At 45.3% G+C, this 22186-nt stretch overlaps 1 protein-coding gene across 1 annotated transcript in view; it reads left to right on the plus strand.

The window, feature by feature from the left end:
• The first annotated feature begins 13116 nt into the window (after positions 1 to 13116).
• The window catches only part of LOC106606471 (ras-related protein Rab-26), a 96167-nt gene continuing 87097 nt past the window's right edge, over positions 13117 to 22186 (plus strand). Inside the window, exons 1-2 of the mRNA XM_014202684.3 lie at positions 13117 to 13938; positions 19568 to 19678. Of these exons, the coding sequence (XP_014058159.3) occupies positions 13744 to 13938; positions 19568 to 19678 (306 nt within the window). The 5' untranslated portion in view covers positions 13117 to 13743. The remainder of the gene's footprint in view (positions 13939 to 19567; positions 19679 to 22186) is intronic.

A 22186-nucleotide genomic window follows, 5' to 3' on the forward strand; every position in this document is an offset into this window, starting at 1 on the left:
ACGGGTTGATGAATGCTCCATCAGTCGTCCAGGTCTTTGTTGACGAGATTTTCTGGGACCTGCACGGGCAGGGTGTAGTGGTGTATGACGACATTCTGATATACTCCGCTACTTGCGCCGAGCAATGTGTCCCTGGTGCGCAGGGTGCTTGGTCGACTGTTGGAGCATGACCTGTACGTCAAGGCTGAGAAATGTCTGTTCTTCCAAAAGTCCGTCTCCTTCCTAGGGTACCGCACTTCCACTTCAGGGGTGGAGATGGAGAATGACCGCATTTCAGCCGTGCGTAATTGGCCGACTCCCACCACGGTAAAGGAAGTGCAGCGGTTTCTAGGGTTTGCCAACTACTACCGGAGGTTTATCTGGGGTTTTGGTCAGGTAGCAGCTCCCATTACCTCACTGCTGAAGGGGGGACCGGTGCGACTGCAGTGGTCGGCTGAGGCGGACAGGGCTTTTGGTCACCTGAAGGCTCTGTTGACCTCGGCTCCCGTGCTGGCTCATCCGTGTCCCTCTTTGGCGTTCATAGTGGAGGTGGACGCGTCCGAGGCTGGGATAGGAGCCGTGCTCTCTCAGTGCTTCGGCACGCCACCAAAGCTACACCCCTGTGCTTTCTTTTTGAAGCTCAGCCCGGCGGAGCGAAACTATGATGTGGGGGACCGGGAGCTGTTGGCTGTTGTCAAGGCTCTGAAGGCGTGGAGACATTGGCTTGAGGGGGCTAAACACCCTTTTCTCATCTGGACTGACCACCGCAATCTGGAGTACATCCCGGGTGGCGAGGAGACTGAACCCTCGCCAGGCAAGGTGGGCCATGTTCTTTACCCGTTTTGTTTTCACTCTGTCCTACAGACCAGGTTCCCAGAACGCCAAGGCAGACGCACAGTCCCGGATGTATGACACAGAGGAGCGGTCCATGGATCACACTCCCATACTTCCAGCCTCTTGCCTGGTGGCACTGTTGGTGTGGGAGCTGGACGCGGACATCGAGCAGGCGTTACGCACAGAGCCCACTCCCCCCCAATGTCCAGCTGGGCGCCTGTACATTCCGTCTGCTGTCCGCGACCATTTGATCTATTGGGCCCACACGTCACCCTCCTCTGGTCACCCTGGCATCGGTCGGACGGTGCGTTGCCTTAGTGGGAAGTACTGGTGGTCCACCTTGGCCAAAGACGTGAGGGTTTATGTTTCCTCCTGCTCGGTGTGCGCCCAGTGCAAGGCTCCCAGGCACCTGCCCAGAGGGAAGTTACAACCCCTACCCTACGGCCGTGGTTGCACCTGTCGGTGGACTTCCTGACGGATCTTCCTCCCTCACAGAGCAACACCACGATCCTGGTCATTGTGAATCGGTTTTCTAAGTCCTGCCGTCTCCTCCCTTTGCCCGGTCTCCCTACGGCCCTACAGACTGCGGAGGCCCTGTTCACTCACATCTTCCAGCACTACGGGGTGCCTGAGGACATAGTCTCTGATCGGGGTCCCCAGTTGACATCCAGGGTCTGGAGAGCGTTCATGGAACGTCTGGGGGTCTCGGTCAGCCTCACCTCAGGTTTTCACCCCGAGAGTAACGGGCAGGTGGAGAGAGTAAACCAGGATGTGGGTAGGTTTCTGCGGTCATATTGCCAGGACCAGCCAGGGGAGTGGGCGGCGTTCATCCCCTGGGCAGAGATGGCCTAAAACTCACTCCGCCACTCCTCCACTAACCTCTCTCCCTTCCAGTGCGTACTGGGGTATCAGCCGGTTCTGACACCTTGGCATTAGAGCCAGATCGAAGCTCCTGCGGTGGACGAATGGTTTAACCTCTCTAGGGTCGGCGGGACGAAATCGTCCCACCTACTCAACAGCCAGTTGAATCCCGTGGCGCGTTATTCAAATACCTTAGAAATGCTATTACTTCAATATCTCAAACATATTACTATTTTACACCATTTTAAAGACAAGACTCTCGTTAACCTCTATGGGCTAGGTGGGACGCTTGCGTCCCACCTACTCAACAGCCAGTTGAATCCTGTGGCGCGTTATTCAAATCCTTAGATATGCTATTACTTCAATTTTTCAGAAATATGACTATTTTACACCATTTTAAAGATAAGACTCTCGTTAATCTAACCACACTGTCCGATTTCAAAAAGGCTTTACAACGAAAGCAAAACATTAGATTATGTCAGCAGACTACCCAGCCAGAAATAATCAGACACCCATTTTTCAAGCTAGCATATAATGTCACATAAACCCAAACCACAGCTAAATGTAACACTAACCTTTGATCTTCATCAGATGACAACCCTAGGACATTATGTTATACAATACATGCATGTTTTGTTCAATCAAGTTCATATTTATATCAAAAAACAGCTTTTTACATTAGCATATGACTAGCATGTGACTAGCATTCCCACCGAACACTGCCGGTGAATTTACTAAATTACTCACGATAAACGTTCACAAAAAACATAACAATTATTTTAAGAATTATAGATACAGAACTCCTCTATGCACTCGCTATGTCCGATTTTAAAATAGCTTTTCGGGTAAAAGCACATTTTGCAATATTCTGAGTAGATAGCACGCCATCACAGGCAAGCTATTTAGACACCCACCAAGTTTAGCCCTGACCAAAGTCAGACTTACTATAAGAAAAATGTTATTACCTTTGCTGTTCTTCGTCAGAATGCACTCCCAGGACTTCTACTTCAATAACAAATGTTGGTTTGGTTCAAAATAATCCATAGTTATGTTCAAATATCCTCTGTTTTGTTTGTGCGTTCAAGACACTATCTGAATGGTAAAGAAGGGTGACGCGCACAACGCATTTCGTGACAAAACATTTCTAAATATTCCATTACCGTACTTCGAAGCATGTCAACCGCTGTTTAAAATCAATTTTTATGCAATTTTTCTCATAAAAAAGCGATAATATTCCGACCGGGAAAGCGTGTTTACGTTCAAAGACGAAAGAAAATAAAACATGGGGTCGACTCGTGCACGAGCCTCAGTCTGATGGTACTCTGACCGGCCACTATCCAAACGCGCTAATGTTTTTCAGCCAGAGGCTGGAATTACATCATTCAGCTTTTTCCCGGGTTCTGAGAGCCTATGGGAGCCGTAGGAAGTGTCACGTTACAGCAAAGATCCTCAGTTTTCAATAAACAGAGCCAAGAAGAACAAGAACTTGTCAGACAGGCCACTTCCTGTAAGGAATCTTCTCAGGTTTTTGCCTGCCATATGAGTTCTGTTATACTCACAGACACCATTCAAACAGTTTTAGAAACTTTAGGGTGTTTTCCATCAAAAGCCAATAATTATATGCATATTCTAGTTACTGGACAGGAGTAGTAACCAGATTAAATCGGGTACGTTTTTTATCCGGCCGTGCAAATACTGCCCCCTATCCCCAACAGGTTAAGCGCTCGGAGGAGACCTGGGACGCCGCCCATGTGCACCTGCAATGGGCCGTGAGGCGGCAGAAGGCGAGCGCCGACCGCCACCACAGTGAGGCTGGGTCTGGCTCTCGACCCAAAACCTGCCCCTCCGCCTGCCCTGCCGGAAGCTGGGTCCGCGGTTTGTGGGGCCATTCAAAGTCCTGAGGAGACTGAACGAGGTATGCTACAGGTTATAGCTTCCCCCAGATTACCGTATTAATCCCTCGTTCCATGTGTGTCTCCTCAGGCCGGTGGTGGCTGGTCCACTCCAGGAGTCTGAGGTGCGGGAGGTTCCTCCGCCCCCTCTGGACATCGAGGGGGCCCCGGCGTATGCTGTTCGAGCCATCCTGGACTCGAGGCGTCGGGCGAGGGTCCTTCAGTACCTCGTGGAGTGGGAGGGGTACGGTCCAGAGGAGAGACGCTGGGTGCCGGTGGAGGACGTCTTGGACCCTTCGTTGCTGCGGGAGTTCCACCGTCTCCATCCGGATCGCCCTGCGCCTTGTCCTCCGGGTCATCCCCAAGGTTGGTGTCGGCACGCTGCTGGAGCCGCACGTCAAGGGGGGGTACTGTCACGACTTCCGCTGAAGTCGGTCCCTCTCCTTGTTTGGGCGGCGTTCGGCGGTCGACGTCACCGGCCTTCTAGCCTCCGCTGATCCACTTTTCATTTTCCATTTGTTTTGTCTTTGTCTTACACACCTGGTTTCAATTCCCCAATTACTTGTGCATTATTTAACCCTCTGTTCCCCCATGTTTGTTTGTGAGTAATTGTTTATTGTATTGCGTTCCGTATTTGTGGCCTTATATTTATACAACGTGTATTGTGATATATTTGAGTAAAATTGCTTTCATTACTCATATCTGCTGTCCTGCGCCTGACTCATCTCACCAGCTACACACAGACGCTTTACAAGGCTATGCTCACTGAGTCTTTACATAGTCAAAGCTTTCCTTAAGTTTGGGTCAGTCACAATGGTCAGGTATTCTGCCACTGTGTACTCTCTGTTTAGGGCCAAATAGCATTCTAGTTTGCTCAGTTTTTTTGTTAATTCTTTCCAATGTGTCAAGTAATTATCTATTTGTTTTCTCATGCTTTGGTTGGGTCTAATTGTGCTGCTGTCCTGGGGCTCTGTGGGGTGTGTTTGTGTTTGTGAACAGAGTCCCAGGACCAGCTTGCTTAGGGGACTCTTCTCTAGGTTCATCTCTCTGTAGGTGATGGCTTTGTTATTGAAGGTTTCGGAATCGCTTCCTTTTAGGTGGTTGTACAATTTAACAGCTCTTTTCTGGATTTTGATAATTAGTGGGTACTGGCCTAATTCTGATCTGCATGCATTATGTGGTGTTCTACAGTGTGGGAAAAAAGTATTTGATCCCCTGCTGATTTTGTACATTTTCCCACTGACAATGAAATGATCAGTCTATAATTTTAATGGTAGATTTATTTGAACAGAATAACAACAAAAAAATCCAGAAAACGCATGTCAAAAATGTTATAAATAGATTTGCATTTTAATGAGGGAAATAAGTATTTGACCCCTCTGCAAAACATGACTTAGTACTTGGTGGCAAAACCCTTGTTGGCAATCACAGAGGTCAGACGTTTCTTGTAGTTGGCCACCAGGTTTGCACACATCTCAGGAGGGATTTTGTCCTACTCCTCTTTGCAGATCTTCTCCAAGTCATTAAGGTTTCAAGGCTGATGTTTGGCAACTCGAACCTTCAGCTCCCTCCACAGATCTTCTATGGGATTAAGGTCTGGAGACTGGCTAGGCCACTCCAGGACCTTAATGTGCTTCTTCTTGAGCCACTCCTTTGTTGCCTTGGCCGTGTGTTTTGGGTAATTGTCATGCTGGAATACCCATCCACGACCCATTTTCAATGCCCTGGCTGAGGGAAGGAGGTTCTCACCCAAGATTTGACAGTACATGGCCCCGTCCATCGTCCCTTTGATGCGGTGAAGTTGTCCTGTCCCCTTAGCAGAAAAACACCTCCAAAGCATAATGTTTCCACTTCCATGTTTGACGGTGGGGATGGTGTTCTTGGGGTCATAGGCAGCATTCCTCCTCCTCCAAACACGGCGAGTTGAGTTGATGCCAAAGAGCACAATTTTGCTCTCATCTGACCACAACACTTTCACCCAGTTGTCCTCTGAATCATTCAGATGTTCATTGGCAAACTTCAGACGGGCATGTATATGTGCTTTCTTGAGCAGGGGGACTTTCTTGCGGGCACTGCAGGATTTCAGTCCTTCACGGCATAGTGTGTTACCAATTGTTTTCTTGGTGACTATGTTCCCAGCTGCCTTGAGATCATTGACAAGATCCTCCCGTGTTGTTCTGGGCTGATTCCTCACCGTTCTCATGATCATTGCAACTCCACGAGGTGAGATCTTGCATGGAGCCCCAGGCCGAGGGAGATTGACAGTTCTTTTGTGTTTCTTCCATTTGCGAATAATCGCACCAACTGTTGTCACCTTCTCACCAAGCTGCTTGGCGATGGTCTTGTAGCCCATTCCAGCCTTGTGTAGGTCTACAATCTTGTCCCTGACATCCTTGGAGAGCTCTTTGGTCTTGGCCATGGTGGAGAGTTTGGAATCTGATTGATTGATTGATTGCTTCTGTGGACAGGTGTCTTTTATGCAGGTAACAAACTGAGATTAGGAGCACTCCCTTTAAGAGTGTGCTCCTTGTCTCAGCTCGTTACCTGTGTAAAAGACACCTGGGAGCCAGAAATCTTTCTGATTGAGAGGGGGTCAAATACTTATTTCCCCCATTAAAATGTAAATCAACTTATAACAATTTTGACTTGCGGTTTTGGGGATTTTATTGTTGTTATTCTGTCTCTCACTGTTCAAATAAACCTACCATTAAAATTATAGACTGATCATTTCTTTGTCAGTGGGCAAAGGTACAAAGTCAGCAGGGGATCAAATACTTTTTTCCCTCACTGTACGTTGTACACGGAGGATATATTTGCAGAATTCTGCATGCACAGTCTCAATTTTGTGTTTGTTCCATCTTGTGAATTCTTGGTTGGTGAGCGGACCCCAGACCTCACAACCATAAAGGGCAATGGGTTATATGACTGATTCAAGTATTTTTAGCCAGATCCTAATTGGTATGTTGAATTTTATGTTCCTTTTGATGGCATAGAATGCCCTTCTTGCCTTGTCTCTCAGATCATTCACAGCTTTGTGATAGTTACCTGTGGCACTGATGTTTAGGCAAAGGTATGTATATTTTTTTTTGTGCTCTAGGGCAACGGTGTCTAGATGGAATTTGTATTTGTGGTCCTTACGACTGGACCTTTTTTGGAACACCATTATTTTGGTCTTACTGAGATTTACTGTCAGGGCCCAGGTCTGGCAGAATCTGTGCAGAATATCTAGATGCTGCTGTAGGCCCTTCTTGGTTGGTGACAGAAGCACCAGATCATCAGCAAACAGTAGACATTTCTAGTAGGGTGAGGCCGGGTGCTGCAGACTTTTTTAGTGCCCGCGCCTATTTGTTGATATATATGTTGAAGAGGGTGGGGCTTAAGCTGCATCCCTGTCTCACCCCATGGCCCTGTGAAAAGAAATGTATGTGTTTTTTGCCTATTTTAACCGCACACATGTTGTTTGTGTACATGGATTTTATAATGTCGTATGTTTTACCCCCAACACCACTTTCCATCAATTTGTGTAGCAGACCCTCATGCCAAATTGAGTCGAAGGCTATTTTGAAATCAACAAAGCATGAGAAGACTTTGCCTTTGTTTTGGTTTGTTTGTTTGTCAATTAGGGTGTGCAGGGTGAATACATTGTCTGTTGTACGGTAATTTGGTAAAAAGCCAATTTGACATTTGCTCAGTACATTGTTTTCACTGAGGAAATGTACGAGTCTGCTGTTAATGATAATGCAGAAGATTTTCCCAAGGTTGCTGTTGACGCATATCCCACGGTAGTTATTGGGGTCAAATTTTGTGGATTGGGGTGATCAGTCCTTGGTTCCAAATATTGGGGAAGATGCCAGAGCTAAGGATGATGTTAAAGAGTTTTAGTATAGCCAATTGGAATTTGTTGTCTGTATATTTGATCATTTCATTGAGAATACCATCAACACCACATGCCTTTTTGGGTTGGAGGGTTTTTAATTTTGTCCTGTAGCTCATTCAAGGAAATTGGAGAATCCAGTGGGTTCTGGTAGTCTTTAATAGTTGATTCTAAGATTTGTATTTGATCATGTATATGTTTTTGCTCTTTGTTCTTTGTTATAGAGCCAAAAAGATTGGAGAAGTGGTTTACCCATACATCTCAATTTTGGATAGTTAATTCTTCATGTTGTTGTTTGTTTAGTGTTTTCCAATTTTCCCAGAAGTAGTTAGAGTCTATGGATTCTTCAATTACATTGAGCTGATTTCTGATGTGCTGTTCCTTCTTTTTCCGTAGTGTATTTCTGTATTGTTTTAGTGATTCACCATAGTGAAGGCGTAGACTCAGGTTTTCTGGGTCTCTATGTTTTTGGTTGGACAGGTTTCTCAATTTCTTTCTTAGATTTTTGCATTCTTCATCAAACCATTTGTCATTTTTGTTCATTGTCTTTGGTTTTCTATTTGAGAATTTTCGATTTGATAGGGAAGCTGAGAGGTCAAATATACTGTTAAGATTTTCTACTGCCAAGTTTACACCTTCACTATTACAGTGGAACGTTTTACCCAGGAAATTGTCTAAAAGGGAATGAATTTGTTGTTGCCAAATTGTGTTTTGGTAGGTTTCCAAACTGCATTCCTTCCATCTATAGCATTTCTTAATGTTACTCAGTTCCTTTGGCTTTGATGCCTCATGATTGAGTATTGCTCTGTTCAAGTAGACTGTGATTTTGCTGTGGTCTGATAGGGGTGTCAGTGGGCTGACTGTGAACGCTCTGAGAGACTCTGGGTTGAGGTCAGTGATAAAGTAGTCTACAGTACTACTGCCAAGAGATGAGCTATAGATGTACCTACCATAGGAGTCCCCTCGAAGCCTACCATTGACTATGTACATACCCAGCGTGCGACAGAGCTGCAGGAGTTGTGACCCGTTTTTGTTGGTTATGTTGTCATAGTTGTGCCTGGGGGGGCATATGGGGGAGGGAATGCTGTCACCTGCAGGCAGGTGTTTGTCCCCCTGTGTGCTGAGGGTGTCGGGTTCTTGTCCGATTCTGGCATTTAGGTCGCCACAGACTAGTACATGTCCCTGGGCCTGGAAATGATTGATTTCCACCTCCAGGATGGAGAAGCTGTCTTCATTAAAGTATGGGGATTCTAGTGGGGGGATATAGGTAGCACACAGGAGGAAATTTTTCTCTGTTAAGATAATTTCCTTTTTAATTTCTAGCCAAATGTAAAATGTTCCTGTTTTGATTAATTTAATAATGGAATGAGTTAGGTCTGCTCTATACCAAATTAGCATACCCCCTGAGTCCCTTCCCTGTTTCACACCTGGTAGTTTGGTGGATGGGACTACCAGCTCTCTGTAACCTAGAGGGCTACCAGTGGGTACGTCTCCTCTATACCAGGTTTCTTGCAGGATGACAATGTCTGTATTACCGATTTCTTTGGTGAAGTCCAGGTTCCTGCTCTTTAGGCCAAAGGCAGATGACCTCAGGCCTTGGATATTCAAGGATGAGATAGTGAAGGCTTTGTGTTCCATAAAGTGTCCAATGTTGGTCGTGTGGTTTGGCCTCAGGCCAGTAAGTGTGAGCAGAGCCTGCTGAACATCTGGTACATGCCATTGGCTTGGGCTAGTGTAAGAGTGGGGGTTGGGCCTGTTTGGCCGCTCACTGCCTGGGCGTATGTGTGACTTCCATGTTGAGGCCCTCTTCACGGGGGTGGGGTGCATGGGGTGAGCAGGAGGGGCATAGGTCTGATCTGAGGGGGCCTAAATGGGGTGTGGGCATGGTTGACTTGGGGCGGTGTTGATTGGTTGGGGTGGGGGTGTGGATGTGGCTGGTGGTGTTGTGGTCTGGATGTAAGTCCTCTTGGTGTGTGTCCTCTATGTGTAGGTCCAGGGGGGGTCCCGCAGGTCTGGGAGGGTGTCTCGCTGGTCTGGGCAGGGTGTCTATTGATCTGTTGCTCCTGTGTGAAGTGTTGGGGATACGTTTGAGAGCGATGTCCTTTAGAGTCTCTCCTCTCCATCTCTCCTCTCTATCTCTCCATCTCGCTCTCTCTCTCTGTCTAAATCCATCTCTTAGCCAATCTTACCCAACGTTAAAGCCTGTAACATAGCCACCACTCCGTATGTAATCTGGCCTGTGTTACGCTGCATTTTTCCCTGCTGTTTGTTTGTGTACTCTCCCTTTCACCACCACTTAGCTTTCATCCCTTTTCACCAAACACATGTTACTACCAGGAAACACCATTTGAGGTGAGTCTCAAACAACAATAACACATACCCATGCCAAAACACTAAGGCCAACAGTATAAGCTTTTTAATTGAAACCCCAAGTCACCCCTCCGCCTTTCTCTGTCCCTGGTAATCTTTGTTCTCTCTGTCCACTTTAAGACACCAAAGGAATAGAATGAGCTAGAGAAGGAGGGAGAGAGTGAGTGCCCAGCAGTCCAGTGGTGGTCACCCTGCCAAGTAACGACTGAGAGTCGTAGGAGAGGGACGTGCACTGGCAGGATGCCCCTCGGCCCTCGCAGCACTTGGTACTGTAGGGGCAGCTGAGGGAGTGAGTGAAGGTTAAAATGCTACCCCCCCAACACTTGCTAGGTCTTTGGGTGGGGTGGGTGGATGAGCGGCTGGCCCGGGCGACTGCAGGGCCCTTCAAGCCCCTCTTAACCCACGCTCAGGGCACCTGACCCTGGGTAAACGTACACATTCCTGGGGCTCTCTGGACGTAGATGGACGTGCTGTGTGTTGTGACACCGAGTGTGTTCTGACCTCACAGCAACGGCTATGGCACACTGCCCCTATGTCCCCCATCACTTCCAAATCAACGTCTCTAGTACCCAAGCACCTGACCAAGGACCTGCTGGCATTCGTTACTGTAGAAAACACCTGGGTTCAATTACAATTTGAAATCTTTCAAATACTCTTAGCGTTTGCTTTAGCCTGCCTGGAGTGCCATATGGGTGGGATCTGCACCAGACAAGCTCAATCAAGAACAGATAATGCATTTGAAATTATGTAAAATATTGTTTGGACCCAGGTCTGATGTTTCAGGGTGTTGGTGGTGATTTGAGATATTGTCATGGTGATTTGAGATATTGTCTTGGTGATTTGAGATATTGTCATGGTGATTTGAGATATTGTCATGGTGATTTGAGATATTGTCTTGGTGATTTGAGATATTGTCATGGGCAACACTTCATGCCCAAGGTGTGGCTAGTGTGATGTTAAACTGTGGGCGTAATGACGTTGATGAAATCATACAGTAATTAGAACAATATTTGCACAGTTAAATAACATTATACTGCTAACATCTGCAGGGACATAAAAGGAAGATAATAGTATCTGTGGCGTGTTTTTATTAGTTTGAGCACAAACAACATAATGTTGTGTCCCAGTTATCACATCGATCTCAAAATGAAATAAAAACATGACACTCAAGCTGGTCTCTTAAACTCTAAGGAGTTTTGCACACGCATGCTGAAACACATGCACACACATGGCAATTAAACGCCCGTATTCAGGAGCACACTGACAGGTCATATTCAACCCGCCTTGACAAGGCTGTTCATTTCTCTAGGAGCATGGATGAATTCCAGGCCACTCTTTTTATCTCTGCCCTCCTTTCCTCCTGCTTTCCTCCTGCTTTCCTCCTTGCCTCTAACATGTCCAGCTGTTCCAAGTGGAGACAGCTGCGTTTGGAGTGGAACCAATCAGCTGTCAGAGGAGAGAGAGGGGTGACGGAGAGGTGGGGGATGAGGGTTTAGGGGGTGAGTGGGACAAGAGGGGGATGTGGTCCCAGGGAGAGGCCTCTGGCTCTGTCCCCCTCTCTGAGGTAGTGGTGGGGGGAGGGAGAGGGTGGTGTGTTGGAGCAAGGGAGGGTGGAGGTCTAAAAATGCTGACAGACAGCAGTTTTGGGGCCAAGGAGAGGTGGGCCTGGGCTGCCAGCTGTCCTTGTGCGTCCAGACAGTCCCTCTCGTCCCTCTCACTAGACCGTTGAGTTGGGCAGCAGGGTCAACTCACTGGTTTGACCATTAAAATGTCTCCTGAGTGCATAAGTATGAACTTTATTTCTTTATTTCTATGAGTGCTGGGGTAAAAAGGTCTAAAGACACTGTCTGTCTGTCTGTCTGTCTGTCTGTCTCTGTGTGTGTGTCTCCCTCTCGGTGTGTGTGTGTGTGTGTGTGTGTGTGTGTGTGTGTGTGTGTGTGTGTGTGTGTGTGTGTGTGTGTGTGTGTGTGTGTGTGTGTGTGTGTGTGTGTGTGTGAGAGAAAATGTCAAGACAGACAGATCACCTTTTTGGACTGAGCTAAGTAATTCAAAGAAAACCTATAAACAAAGTAACGGAGGTAAAAAAGCACTCAATCACGTGTATGACTTTTCAATAGATGTGCCTGTTCATTTGTCTGTGATATGCCATTAGCTTTCCCATTGTTTTAATATTGTGATGCCTGGAGCAACAACAACAAAAATACTAAACATATTAATGTGAAATTAAAATAAAGTGAACATGAACATGCTAATTGAATGGTCTTTCTTTTGCCCTTCCAATTCCAAATGTAATGTCTGGCCTGTAGCTCCCTCTGGTGGCGCTTTACTAAAATCATTTAAATCACTGTAAATCTTCAATAGACTGATTCTAATGCCCAATCGACAATACAATCATAGTTTATCAGGTGCAGTCTTCATTGTTCCAACTGTATTAAGTTATCATGCAGATATAACGTGGTTAACAGATCCATGGCTCTGCGTGGTAGTCTAGGATACAGTCTGAACACAGTTGATGTTGAAATAGCATGACTGGTGTGCAGGTAAACGTTGAGCACTAATTAAATTCTCATATTCGGGATGAATTTAGGTCTGTGGATTACGTTATCTTGGTTTTTGAGTAAAGCGAATACTTGCGAAATGTGTGTCTGCTTATTCAAAAAGTTGTGTTGGTTATTAACATAGGAAACACAGGAAATGGCTATCACTTTGACTTTGAATTATTGTTCAGATGTGAATTTACATATGCATTCATGTTGAATAGCCATAGACTAATGAACTTTGAATCACTTCGAGATTAGATCACCGTGCTGCGCATGTGCAGTGTTAAAGCAAGTTCCTTTCTATTCAATAAACAAACGTAGGCTACCGCCAGCTGGTAGTTACCACAGCCACAAAGTCATAATTATGACTATACCTCGCCTATTTCTACAATGTATCTTCTTAAAATCTGATTTTAAACCTAACCTTAACCTTTAATTAAGACCAAAAATTCCAAAATACAATTTTTACGATAGGCCTATAGCCAATTTGACTTTGTGGCTGTGGTAACGCGCCTCGATACCCCAGAACAACAAGAACAATAATTATTGTTCACTCACTGGCATAGGGGCATCTGTGCATAGTTGACTGATTGATTCTTGATGAACATTTTACAATTATTACTCTTGTCATCCCAAGAACTGGTAGGTATACTTTACCGACTCACAACAACAATTGGCCACTTAACGCGCGCATACGAGGAAAAACTATGAGTTTGAAAGATAATTAAACAGAATTGTGTGTTTTCAGAAACGTATACTGTTTCAGCCTAACCAGCTCAGTATTGCTCCACTTTACAGATAGCCGGTGGATGTATTTGAAAGGGCAGCGGTCGCTTTCCATGGTGCTGAATGGCTGTTAAAATGCAGTGTTCCTTTGAAAGTATTTCATAATTCCTACAAGCAGCCCGCGAAATGTTGTCCATCAGCACTCAAAACTTCGCTTTTCTTCTCGCTCACCGCACACGCTCGAAAGGTGGAGTTTGTTAGTGCATTGCTTGAGAACCCCGGCTGCCTGTGGCTATTGGAAAAGGCTGCTGAAATCCCAGTCTCATCATTGGCAATGCAAAAGCAGGAGGGACCGGAACAAGGACAAGAGCGCAAGTCACCTCTGTTTCGGGAGGTAGTCTAGCAGTGTGGGTTTCGCTCTACAGAGAGAAGACGCAATTGGAACCGTTAACTCGTTCTATTGTGACATGAGAAAGGTGTCGCTAGCCATGATTTCAACGTGCAGGTGAAACCGGAGAGGATGTTTTTTATTTCAGTCCCACTGCACAACTTCTAAAACAAAAAACTATAATTCAACTTGTTTATCGTGCGCGAGCGCTCAGATATTTCGCGCCACTCTCAAACGTCACACTTTCTCCACAACTATAAACTGTTTGGAGTGAAACAAATGTCCCGCAAAAAGGCGGGTAAGGGCAAAAACGCCAACAGCAGCCCGACGACAGGCAGCCCCACCGGAAAACAGAAGGGGGAAACTGGGAAGAGCACCGTAGGGACGGGGAGCGTGGTGCAGGCGAACGGTATGGTTCATCCGAGCAGACCCTCACTCAGCAACAGCAGCGAGTTTTATGACATCGCATTCAAGGTAAATGCACCTGAGCATTATGATAGCCCTTATTTGTAAACAATAACATTAGGTAACTTTATTATTTCATCTCAGTATATTGCTAGTTTGCTAGGCTATTGTTAGGGCTGCGTCAATTCAATTCTGGTATCAGAACAACATTTAACACTAGGCTACTGAATATATTTTCAGCTGTTTATTAATAGAATTAGTCAAGCAGAATAAATGGTAAATGCAATCTTCGTATATACGGGTTCACTGTAACACCTCGCAGGGCAAACAGAGAACTGAAAATGACATAAGTTCTTCATTAAATACTCTGACAGAGATAGTTCCTGCTCACTGCTGGCCTGTCAGAGGGAGGATGAGCGTGGTTTAAACTTACTCATCCTATCGTTGGCGTGCAGGCTGGTCCCAGCCTCTAGACGCATCTTTGTTGCCAAGCATAGTTGTCTTCTAGCTTATCTTCATGTGTGTACCCGAGAGTCAGACACCCAAGGACAGTGCCTGTTCTTGTGCCACAGCCATTCTCCCCTCTATCAGTTCCTCACAATCACCTTTCCATGAGCGGCCCCACAACCAGGCATTGTGTGTGTGTGTCACGAGTCTACTCAGCCTACACTACTAGCCAGCAACCCTCCAGTTAGTCATGTCTATTATATGTTGCTCAATCTATGTTAATACAATATAAACCTATTAGTGCATTACAGTCCGTTCATACTTAGGCCTACATCTACTGTAAATGGTAATGCATCACATCTAATAAGTGAAATAAAACCCAACACTGTGTGTGTGTGTGTGTGTGTGTGTGTGTGTGTGTGTAGGGCTACATACACATGACCGGTTGATGGGCTACATACACATGACCGGTTGATGGGCTACATACACATGACCGGTTGATGGGCTACATACACATGACCGGTTGATGGGCTACACACACATGACCGGTTGATGGGCTACACACACATGACCGGTTGATGGGCTACACACACATGACCGGTTGATGGGCTACATACACATGACCGGTTGATGGGCTACATACACATGACCGGTTGATGGGCTACATACACATGACCGGTTGATGGGCTACATACACATGACCGGTTGATGGGCTACATACACATGACCGGTTGATGGGCTACATACACATGACCGGTTGATGGGCTACATACACATGACCGGTTGATGGGCTACATACACATGACCGGTTGATGGGCTACATACACATGACCGGTTGATGGGCTACATACACATGACCGGTTGATGGGCTACATACACATGACCGGTTGATGGGCTACATACACATGACCGGTTGATGGGCTACATACACATGACCGGTTGATGGGCTACATACACATGACCGGTTGATGGGCTACATACACATGACCGGTTGATGGGCTACATACACATGACCGGTTGATGGGCTACATACACATGACCGGTTGATGGGCTACATACACATGACCGGTTGATGGGCTACATACACATGACCGGTTGATGGGCTACATACACATGACCGGTTGATGGGCTACAGGTAATAAATGTAATGTGTGAATGTGCATCAAGCAAATAGACCTAGGTTAGCCTACATGTTTGAAAGGACTAATGGGATGTAAACATTATGTTGTGTTTAACTTTAATCACCACAGTGACCTTTTGTGTTCACTTTGTCAAGCCTGGGGTGTTCTACAAGACCACAAAACACTCATTCATCAAACTGAGCTAATGCCTCTGCCACAGCTGTGTCACTAAAGACAATCAATAGCACCTCAGCAACCAATGAAGGTCACATGGGACCAAGAGCCAACACATCTCATAATGTTCTCTATTTGGCAGTTTTCTGTGTACTAGTGAAGCCTTGATGTCTTAAGGCTAATCAACAGGTTGTGATGGGTATCAATTCATCCTGTCACTGCTTCAAAGTTCTCTCTCTTCCTTACCCCATCTCTCTCTCCTCTCTCTTCTTTCTTATCCTTTTCCTCCTCTCTCTCCATTTCCCTCTCTTTCCCTTTCTGTGCCATGCCTAAATGTGTTGCCAAACTCTCATCCCCCTGGCTGTCCTTCTGGTGATGTGCCTGTCTGTCTTTGAAGTGACTGTTTGATGTGATGACTTGTTTTCTGTTTTTCACATATCTCTGACTATTGAAAATATTGTATTCCCTGCTGAGTGTAATTTCTCTACTACATATACCTCTAAATGTAGCCTATCTTTTCCCACACACATGTATTTTAGTAAGAGCCAACTGATTAAACAAAGGGAAGCAGTGGTTATTAGGAAGAGCCAACTGATTAAACAAAGGGAAGCAGTGGTTATTAGGAAGAGCCAACTGATTAAACAAAGGGAAGCAGTGGTTATTAGGAAGAGCCAACTGATTAAACAAAGGGAAGCAGTGGTTATTAGGAAGCGCCAACTGATTAAACAAAGGGAAGCAGTGGTTATTAGGAAGAGCCAACTGATTAAACAAAGGGAAGCAGTGGTTATTAGGAAGAGCCAACTGATTAAACAAAGGGAAGCAGTGGTTATTAGGAAGCGCCAACTGATTAAACAAAGGGAAGCAGTGGTTATTAGGAAGAGCCAACTGATTAAACAAAGGGAAGCAGTGGTTATTAGGAAGAGCCAACTGATTAAACAAAGGGAAGCAGTGGTTATTAGGAAGAGCCAACTGATTAAACAAAGGGAAGCAGTGGTTATTAGGAAGAGCCAACTGATTAAACAAAGGGAAGCAGTGGTTATTAGGAAGAGCCAACATGTTTTCTACCAATACCCATCCTATTGATGAGTCACTGTTAGTTAGGCTGTCTGAATGGTAGTCTATTTCTCTGATATACTCCTGTTCCTCCATTAAGAGTGAGGATATACTGAACCAAAATATAAACGCAACATGTAAAGTGTTGGTCTCATGTTCCATGAGCTGAAATAAAAGATCCCTGTTAGTGAGCATTTCGCCTTTGCCAAAATAATCTGTCCACCTGACTGTTGTGGCATATCAATAAGCTGATTAAACAGCATGTTCATTACACAGGTGCACCTTGTGCTGGGGACAATATTAGGTCAACGTTGTGAACAGTGTCCCATCTTGGCGATGGGGTTATGGTATGGGCAGGCATAAACTACAGACAACAAGAACAATTGCATTTTATCAATGGCAATTTGAACGCACAGAGATTCAGTGACGAGATCCTGTGGCCCATTGTTGTACCATTCATCTGCCGCCATCACCTCATGTTTCAGCTTGATAATGCATGGCCCCATGTCAAATGAATCTGTACACAATTCCTGGAAGACTAAAACTGTCCCAGTTCTTCCATGGCCTACATACTCATCAGACATGTCACCCATTGAGCATGTTTGGGATGCTCTGGATCAATGTATGACAGCGTATTTCAGTTCCTGCCAAGATCCAGAAATTTCGCACAGCCATTGAAGAGGTGTGAGACAACATTCCACAGGCCACAATCAACAGCCTGATCAACTCTATGCGAAGGAGAAGTGTCGCGCTGCACGAGGCAAATGGTGGTCACACCAGATACTGACTGGTTTTCTGATCCATGCCCCTACCTTTTTTTTTAAGGTATCTGTGACCAACAGATGCATATCTGTATTCCCAGTCATGTGAAATCCATAGATTAGGGCCTAATGAAATGTATTTCAATTGACTGATTTCCTTATATGAACTGTAACTCATTGAAATTGTTGCGTTTTAATATTTTTGTTCAGTTTTGAAGGAGCGTGCAATTGGCATGCTGACTGCAGGAATGTCCAACCGGCCTCACAACCCTTCATTGTTTTAGCCAGTTAGAAATGTGGCAGCTCTTGAAAAGGATAGGCCTAGAGCAACAACCCAACCCCTGGAGAGAGTTGCAGATTTACAGAATGAAGAGGCTGTCATTCAATTTGGCACCCTTGAGACTATTACACATAAATACTTTCACAGTGGAGCTCATTTGTAGCATTTCATACATTGCTCACCTCAGTTGAGCTCACAAGCATTATGCCAACTGTAGGCTGTTAATTACATCATTCAAGCCCAAAACCGAGAGAGCCTTAAAGGATCACTTCACTTAAACTGTATTTAGATATTTTGTTCATTATTCCACTGTTGATACATTCCCAAAACAATGTGCATGTCACAAGATAGTTTTTGCTCTGTAGTGAAAGTGCTCTTATGATGAAGATGCGTTCAGAGTGAAATATCAGTTGAAACAACGGCTAAAACCAGTGGGGAAAAAACTCCTAACACCAATGTTCTTCCTTCGCATCACTGACTCAAACATCAGAGAGAAGTTCGTTTGCTATGTGCTGAGGGAAACTCTGCTCATAGACACTGAGAGCGAAACCACAGCGTTTTCCAATCAGTTTACTGGGCCCCGAATGAGATGTAGCCTGCACCCTACAAAAGGGTTTGATTTGCGGAGCACCATTGGATCCGCTGTTGTATTTCAGCATATGAGGAGTGTGCAGGGGCTGGCGGCCTGGGAGAGCCTGGTTTATTACAGCTGATCTGTGCTGAGGCAGCGGCCATATGTCGCTCACCGTACACTCTGTAGAGCAGCACATAGTCTGGGTGATGATTAACAGAGGAAAAACAGGGCACTTCACTTCCTGCTCTATTCACTCTGCCTGGGTCTGTTTAAAATACTGCTGTTTTAAAGAGGGAGACAGAGAGGATGAAAGAACAGAGGAGGGGATGAGAGGGGAAGAGGGGTAGATAAGGATAAGAGAGGATGTGGGAACAGGAGAGAAGATTAGAGGAATGAAGATGCCACTGAGATTTTATCAACCTGACCTGACCTGGCTAGATCTCTACTGCGTCTCTCCTTCCATCACCCCTCCACCATCCATCCTTTCCTCCTCCCCTCCTGGGATGACATGATAATCCTTCAGACTGAGGCCCCAGGCCCCTGTGGTCCCCCAGCTAACATGATTACACTAAACACATCCACTCTATAACATCATCAGGCCCCAGAAAGAGAGGAATGTGTGCAGCAGGACCCTCACTCATGCACACACACGCACAGAATTCAGTATTGCTATCTGACCCAAATTAAGAGGAGAAGCTAATTTCCAGATGCCCAGTCACACTCTCATCTCTACTGGCCAAACACCAACATGTCGAGACAGAGAGCTTTAATCCATTTATCATAATCAAGGTTTAATGAGAATCTGATAATAATTCTGAACAAAACAAATGACCAGATGTGCAATAATGTCTTGGTGACTTCCTTATAGCCACTTGTGTTCCTGATGTCTACCTGTGTTATGTGACTTTGGGTCGGCCTCTTAAGTGAATGGAATTATCGTGGTTGTCTGGCTGGAGGTCTGATATTTTCTGTAGTGAACATCGGCATTGTGTACAGCAGTGATTCTTAACTAACCTGGAGTATGGCTGGAACAACATGGCTGAAACAACGCGCTGGAACACACCAATATGTTGTGACCAGGGACGTTATGAGGGAGGAGATTGGGGGTTGTGCTGAAAGACTATTGGACTGTTTTGTCTCTCTGGGGAAGTGCACTGGAACCTGTCATGTTCATGTTGTCCTTGTTACATTGAGACAAAGGGAATGTTCACTTACTGTTTGACCTTGCTTTGTGGGATGTGTGTTTAAAACCCCTTTCATTCAGTTTGTCCCTCTTGCTGTGCTGTAGGTGATGCTGGTGGGAGACTCCGGGGTGGGGAAGACCTGTCTGCTGGTGCGCTTCAAAGATGGAGCCTTCCTGGCAGGAAGCTTCATCTCTACTGTGGGCATCGACTTCAGGGTGAGTGGGGATGGATAATACATGGACACACACACACCACACACATTTCTATAAAAAGGGTAACATTCAATCAATGTGCTTCATACCTCATATTTGTATCTAAAATGGGTCCATTCCTGGCTGAACGTTTCAATAGATTGTTTCCAGAACAGATCTTTTCCTGTGTCTTTATGCCCTCTGGCTGGAAGTGTTTCCTCTGTGGATACCCGTCTCTCTGGAAGACATATCGATTCTTAAATTAGTTTGACATGCTTTCATTTAGGAACCGTCCCCTGCTGATTGGCATCTCCTCCCCTGTGCCAAATTCACGGCCCCCCATGGGCAGAGAGAAATACATCTAGGAATGAATCTGGGTTCTGGAATTTAATTTCCAATGAGTATGGGGGGGAGGTTGTTTGTGTGTGTGTCAGTGGAGGCTGCTGAGGAGAGGATGGCTGATAATAATGGCTGGAATGGAGCAATATGTTTGAAGTATTTGATACCATTCCACCTATACTGTTCCAGCCATTACCACGAGCCCGTCCTCCCCAATTAAGGTGCCACCAACCTCCTGTGGTGTGTGTTTGTGTATCTGTTTATCTGTTGGTGTGTCACGGTTGTTGTCGGTGAATGAGGACCAAAACGCAGCAGGTACGTGAATGCTCATCTTGATTTTTAATTATCTTCAAAATGAACATACAAAATAACAAACACGAACAATCAACAAAAACAGTCTGGTAAGGCACAAGGCGAAACACAGAACAATCACCCACAAATCTCACACACAAACACACCCTAATATATGGGACTCTCAATCAAAGGCAGATAGACAACACCTGCCTTCAACTGAGAGTCCCAACCCCAATTAACCAAACATAGAAACACACACACCAGACTAACCATAGAATACAACCACATAGACCATCAACCAAAAACCCAGAAATACTAAATCAAACACCCTTTACACAAACACAACACCCCGAACCACATAAAACAAATACCCTCTGCCACGTCCTGACCAAACTACAAAAACAATTAACCTTATACTGGCCAGGACGTGACATGGTGTGTATGTGTGCCTGCATTTGTGTGTGTGTTGTTCCTGGTTGGTTTCTCCTTCATTGTATTTATGTATTGCTTCTTGATGTAATGCTACTGCACTGCTTTTGTTCATCTCTTTTCATTACGTTTAACTGCAGACTCTATAGACTCAAGGCTAGTGCAAGCTATAGCCCTTAAAGCCTTTCCTTTAGAGTGGTCACACATGCTGTAGTATTATCTGACTAGCCACAGCGGCTCTGAACTCCTAACATAAAGGCTTACTGCCTCGTTTGCTCATGTCATATTGATTGATTATTTAATTGTGTTGCTGCCCTGAGACCCTCACGATTACGTTTTCACCCTCAAGGTTCTCCCTGACTCTCCTCTGCATGGCCTCTTGGTAAACCGTTCCTCTACTGGATCTCATCCAGCTTGTAAAACCTTTGTGATTCACACCATAAAACCTTCCCATTCAATCCTATTAAATCTATAATATTTCAATGCCATTATATTTCAAATTCTTTGTCATTATTACCCTCAAGGTTCTCCCTGGCTCCCCTCTGCATGGCCTCTTGTTACAGTACAACACTTCCTCTACAGCAGGGCTCATCAACTAGATTTATCCACCATGTAAAACCTTTGCGATTCACACCAAAGAAATTGAATGAATATAACTGATATTCTAGTAATTATATTTCTATGTTTCACTATTTCTCATAAAATGGTCACAATTGTGGCTTTTGTTGATTCTCATACTGCATGAACCTAGATATAGCAGGCATAGAACCTTCATATCTCTACTGGGCCACACCATTTTTGCACCATTAGTTGTATTCTATATGTCATGTCATGCTGTAGAAACCATTCCCTCTGGCCATGTTAGTGCCTTCTCCATATACTATCATAATGCGTTGCAGGACTTGCTAAAAGCAACCATAACTTATGTATCAGCCTCTATGTTGGCTTTAAGTATGGGATGGATGTGTGTCTACGGTCTAAGTATGTGTGTATATGCAGGAGAGGGAGAAGAGTATTAAAATCTATAATTATCGGTAAATGATGGGAGGGTTTGCTGTGGCAGAAGGCCATCCACGGGGGGATGGCCTTCTGCTTTTGCCCATAGGGCTCTGGTCAAAGGTAGTGCTCTATGTAGGGTAGTGCTCTATGTAGGGTATCGGGTGCCATGTCGGACACAGACCAGGAGATTACTCTGTGCTTGATTGCTCTGGCCTCTGGAGTGCCTGGATCATGACAGACCCCGTAAATGATTTCTCAGCCTCCCGTCAGCAGGTCATGGACAGCATCAGCAGGACAGCGGCTCTGAATGGGAGGTGTGTGTCTGGTCCCATATTGTGTGTGTGTGGGCGTAAATGACTTTAGACTTCTGCTATTGAAATGTTTTCAGTTGAGCTCCCAGAGACCTGGTGAAATGGACTTCTGATACTTTCTTCATCTCACAGTTCAATGGCGTTCGTAGCAATTTGCATT

This window comes from Salmo salar, chromosome 06, assembly GCF_965601325.2.
Source record: "Salmo salar chromosome 06, fSalSal1, whole genome shotgun sequence".
In the NCBI taxonomy this organism is placed as follows: Eukaryota; Metazoa; Chordata; class Actinopteri; order Salmoniformes; family Salmonidae; genus Salmo; species Salmo salar.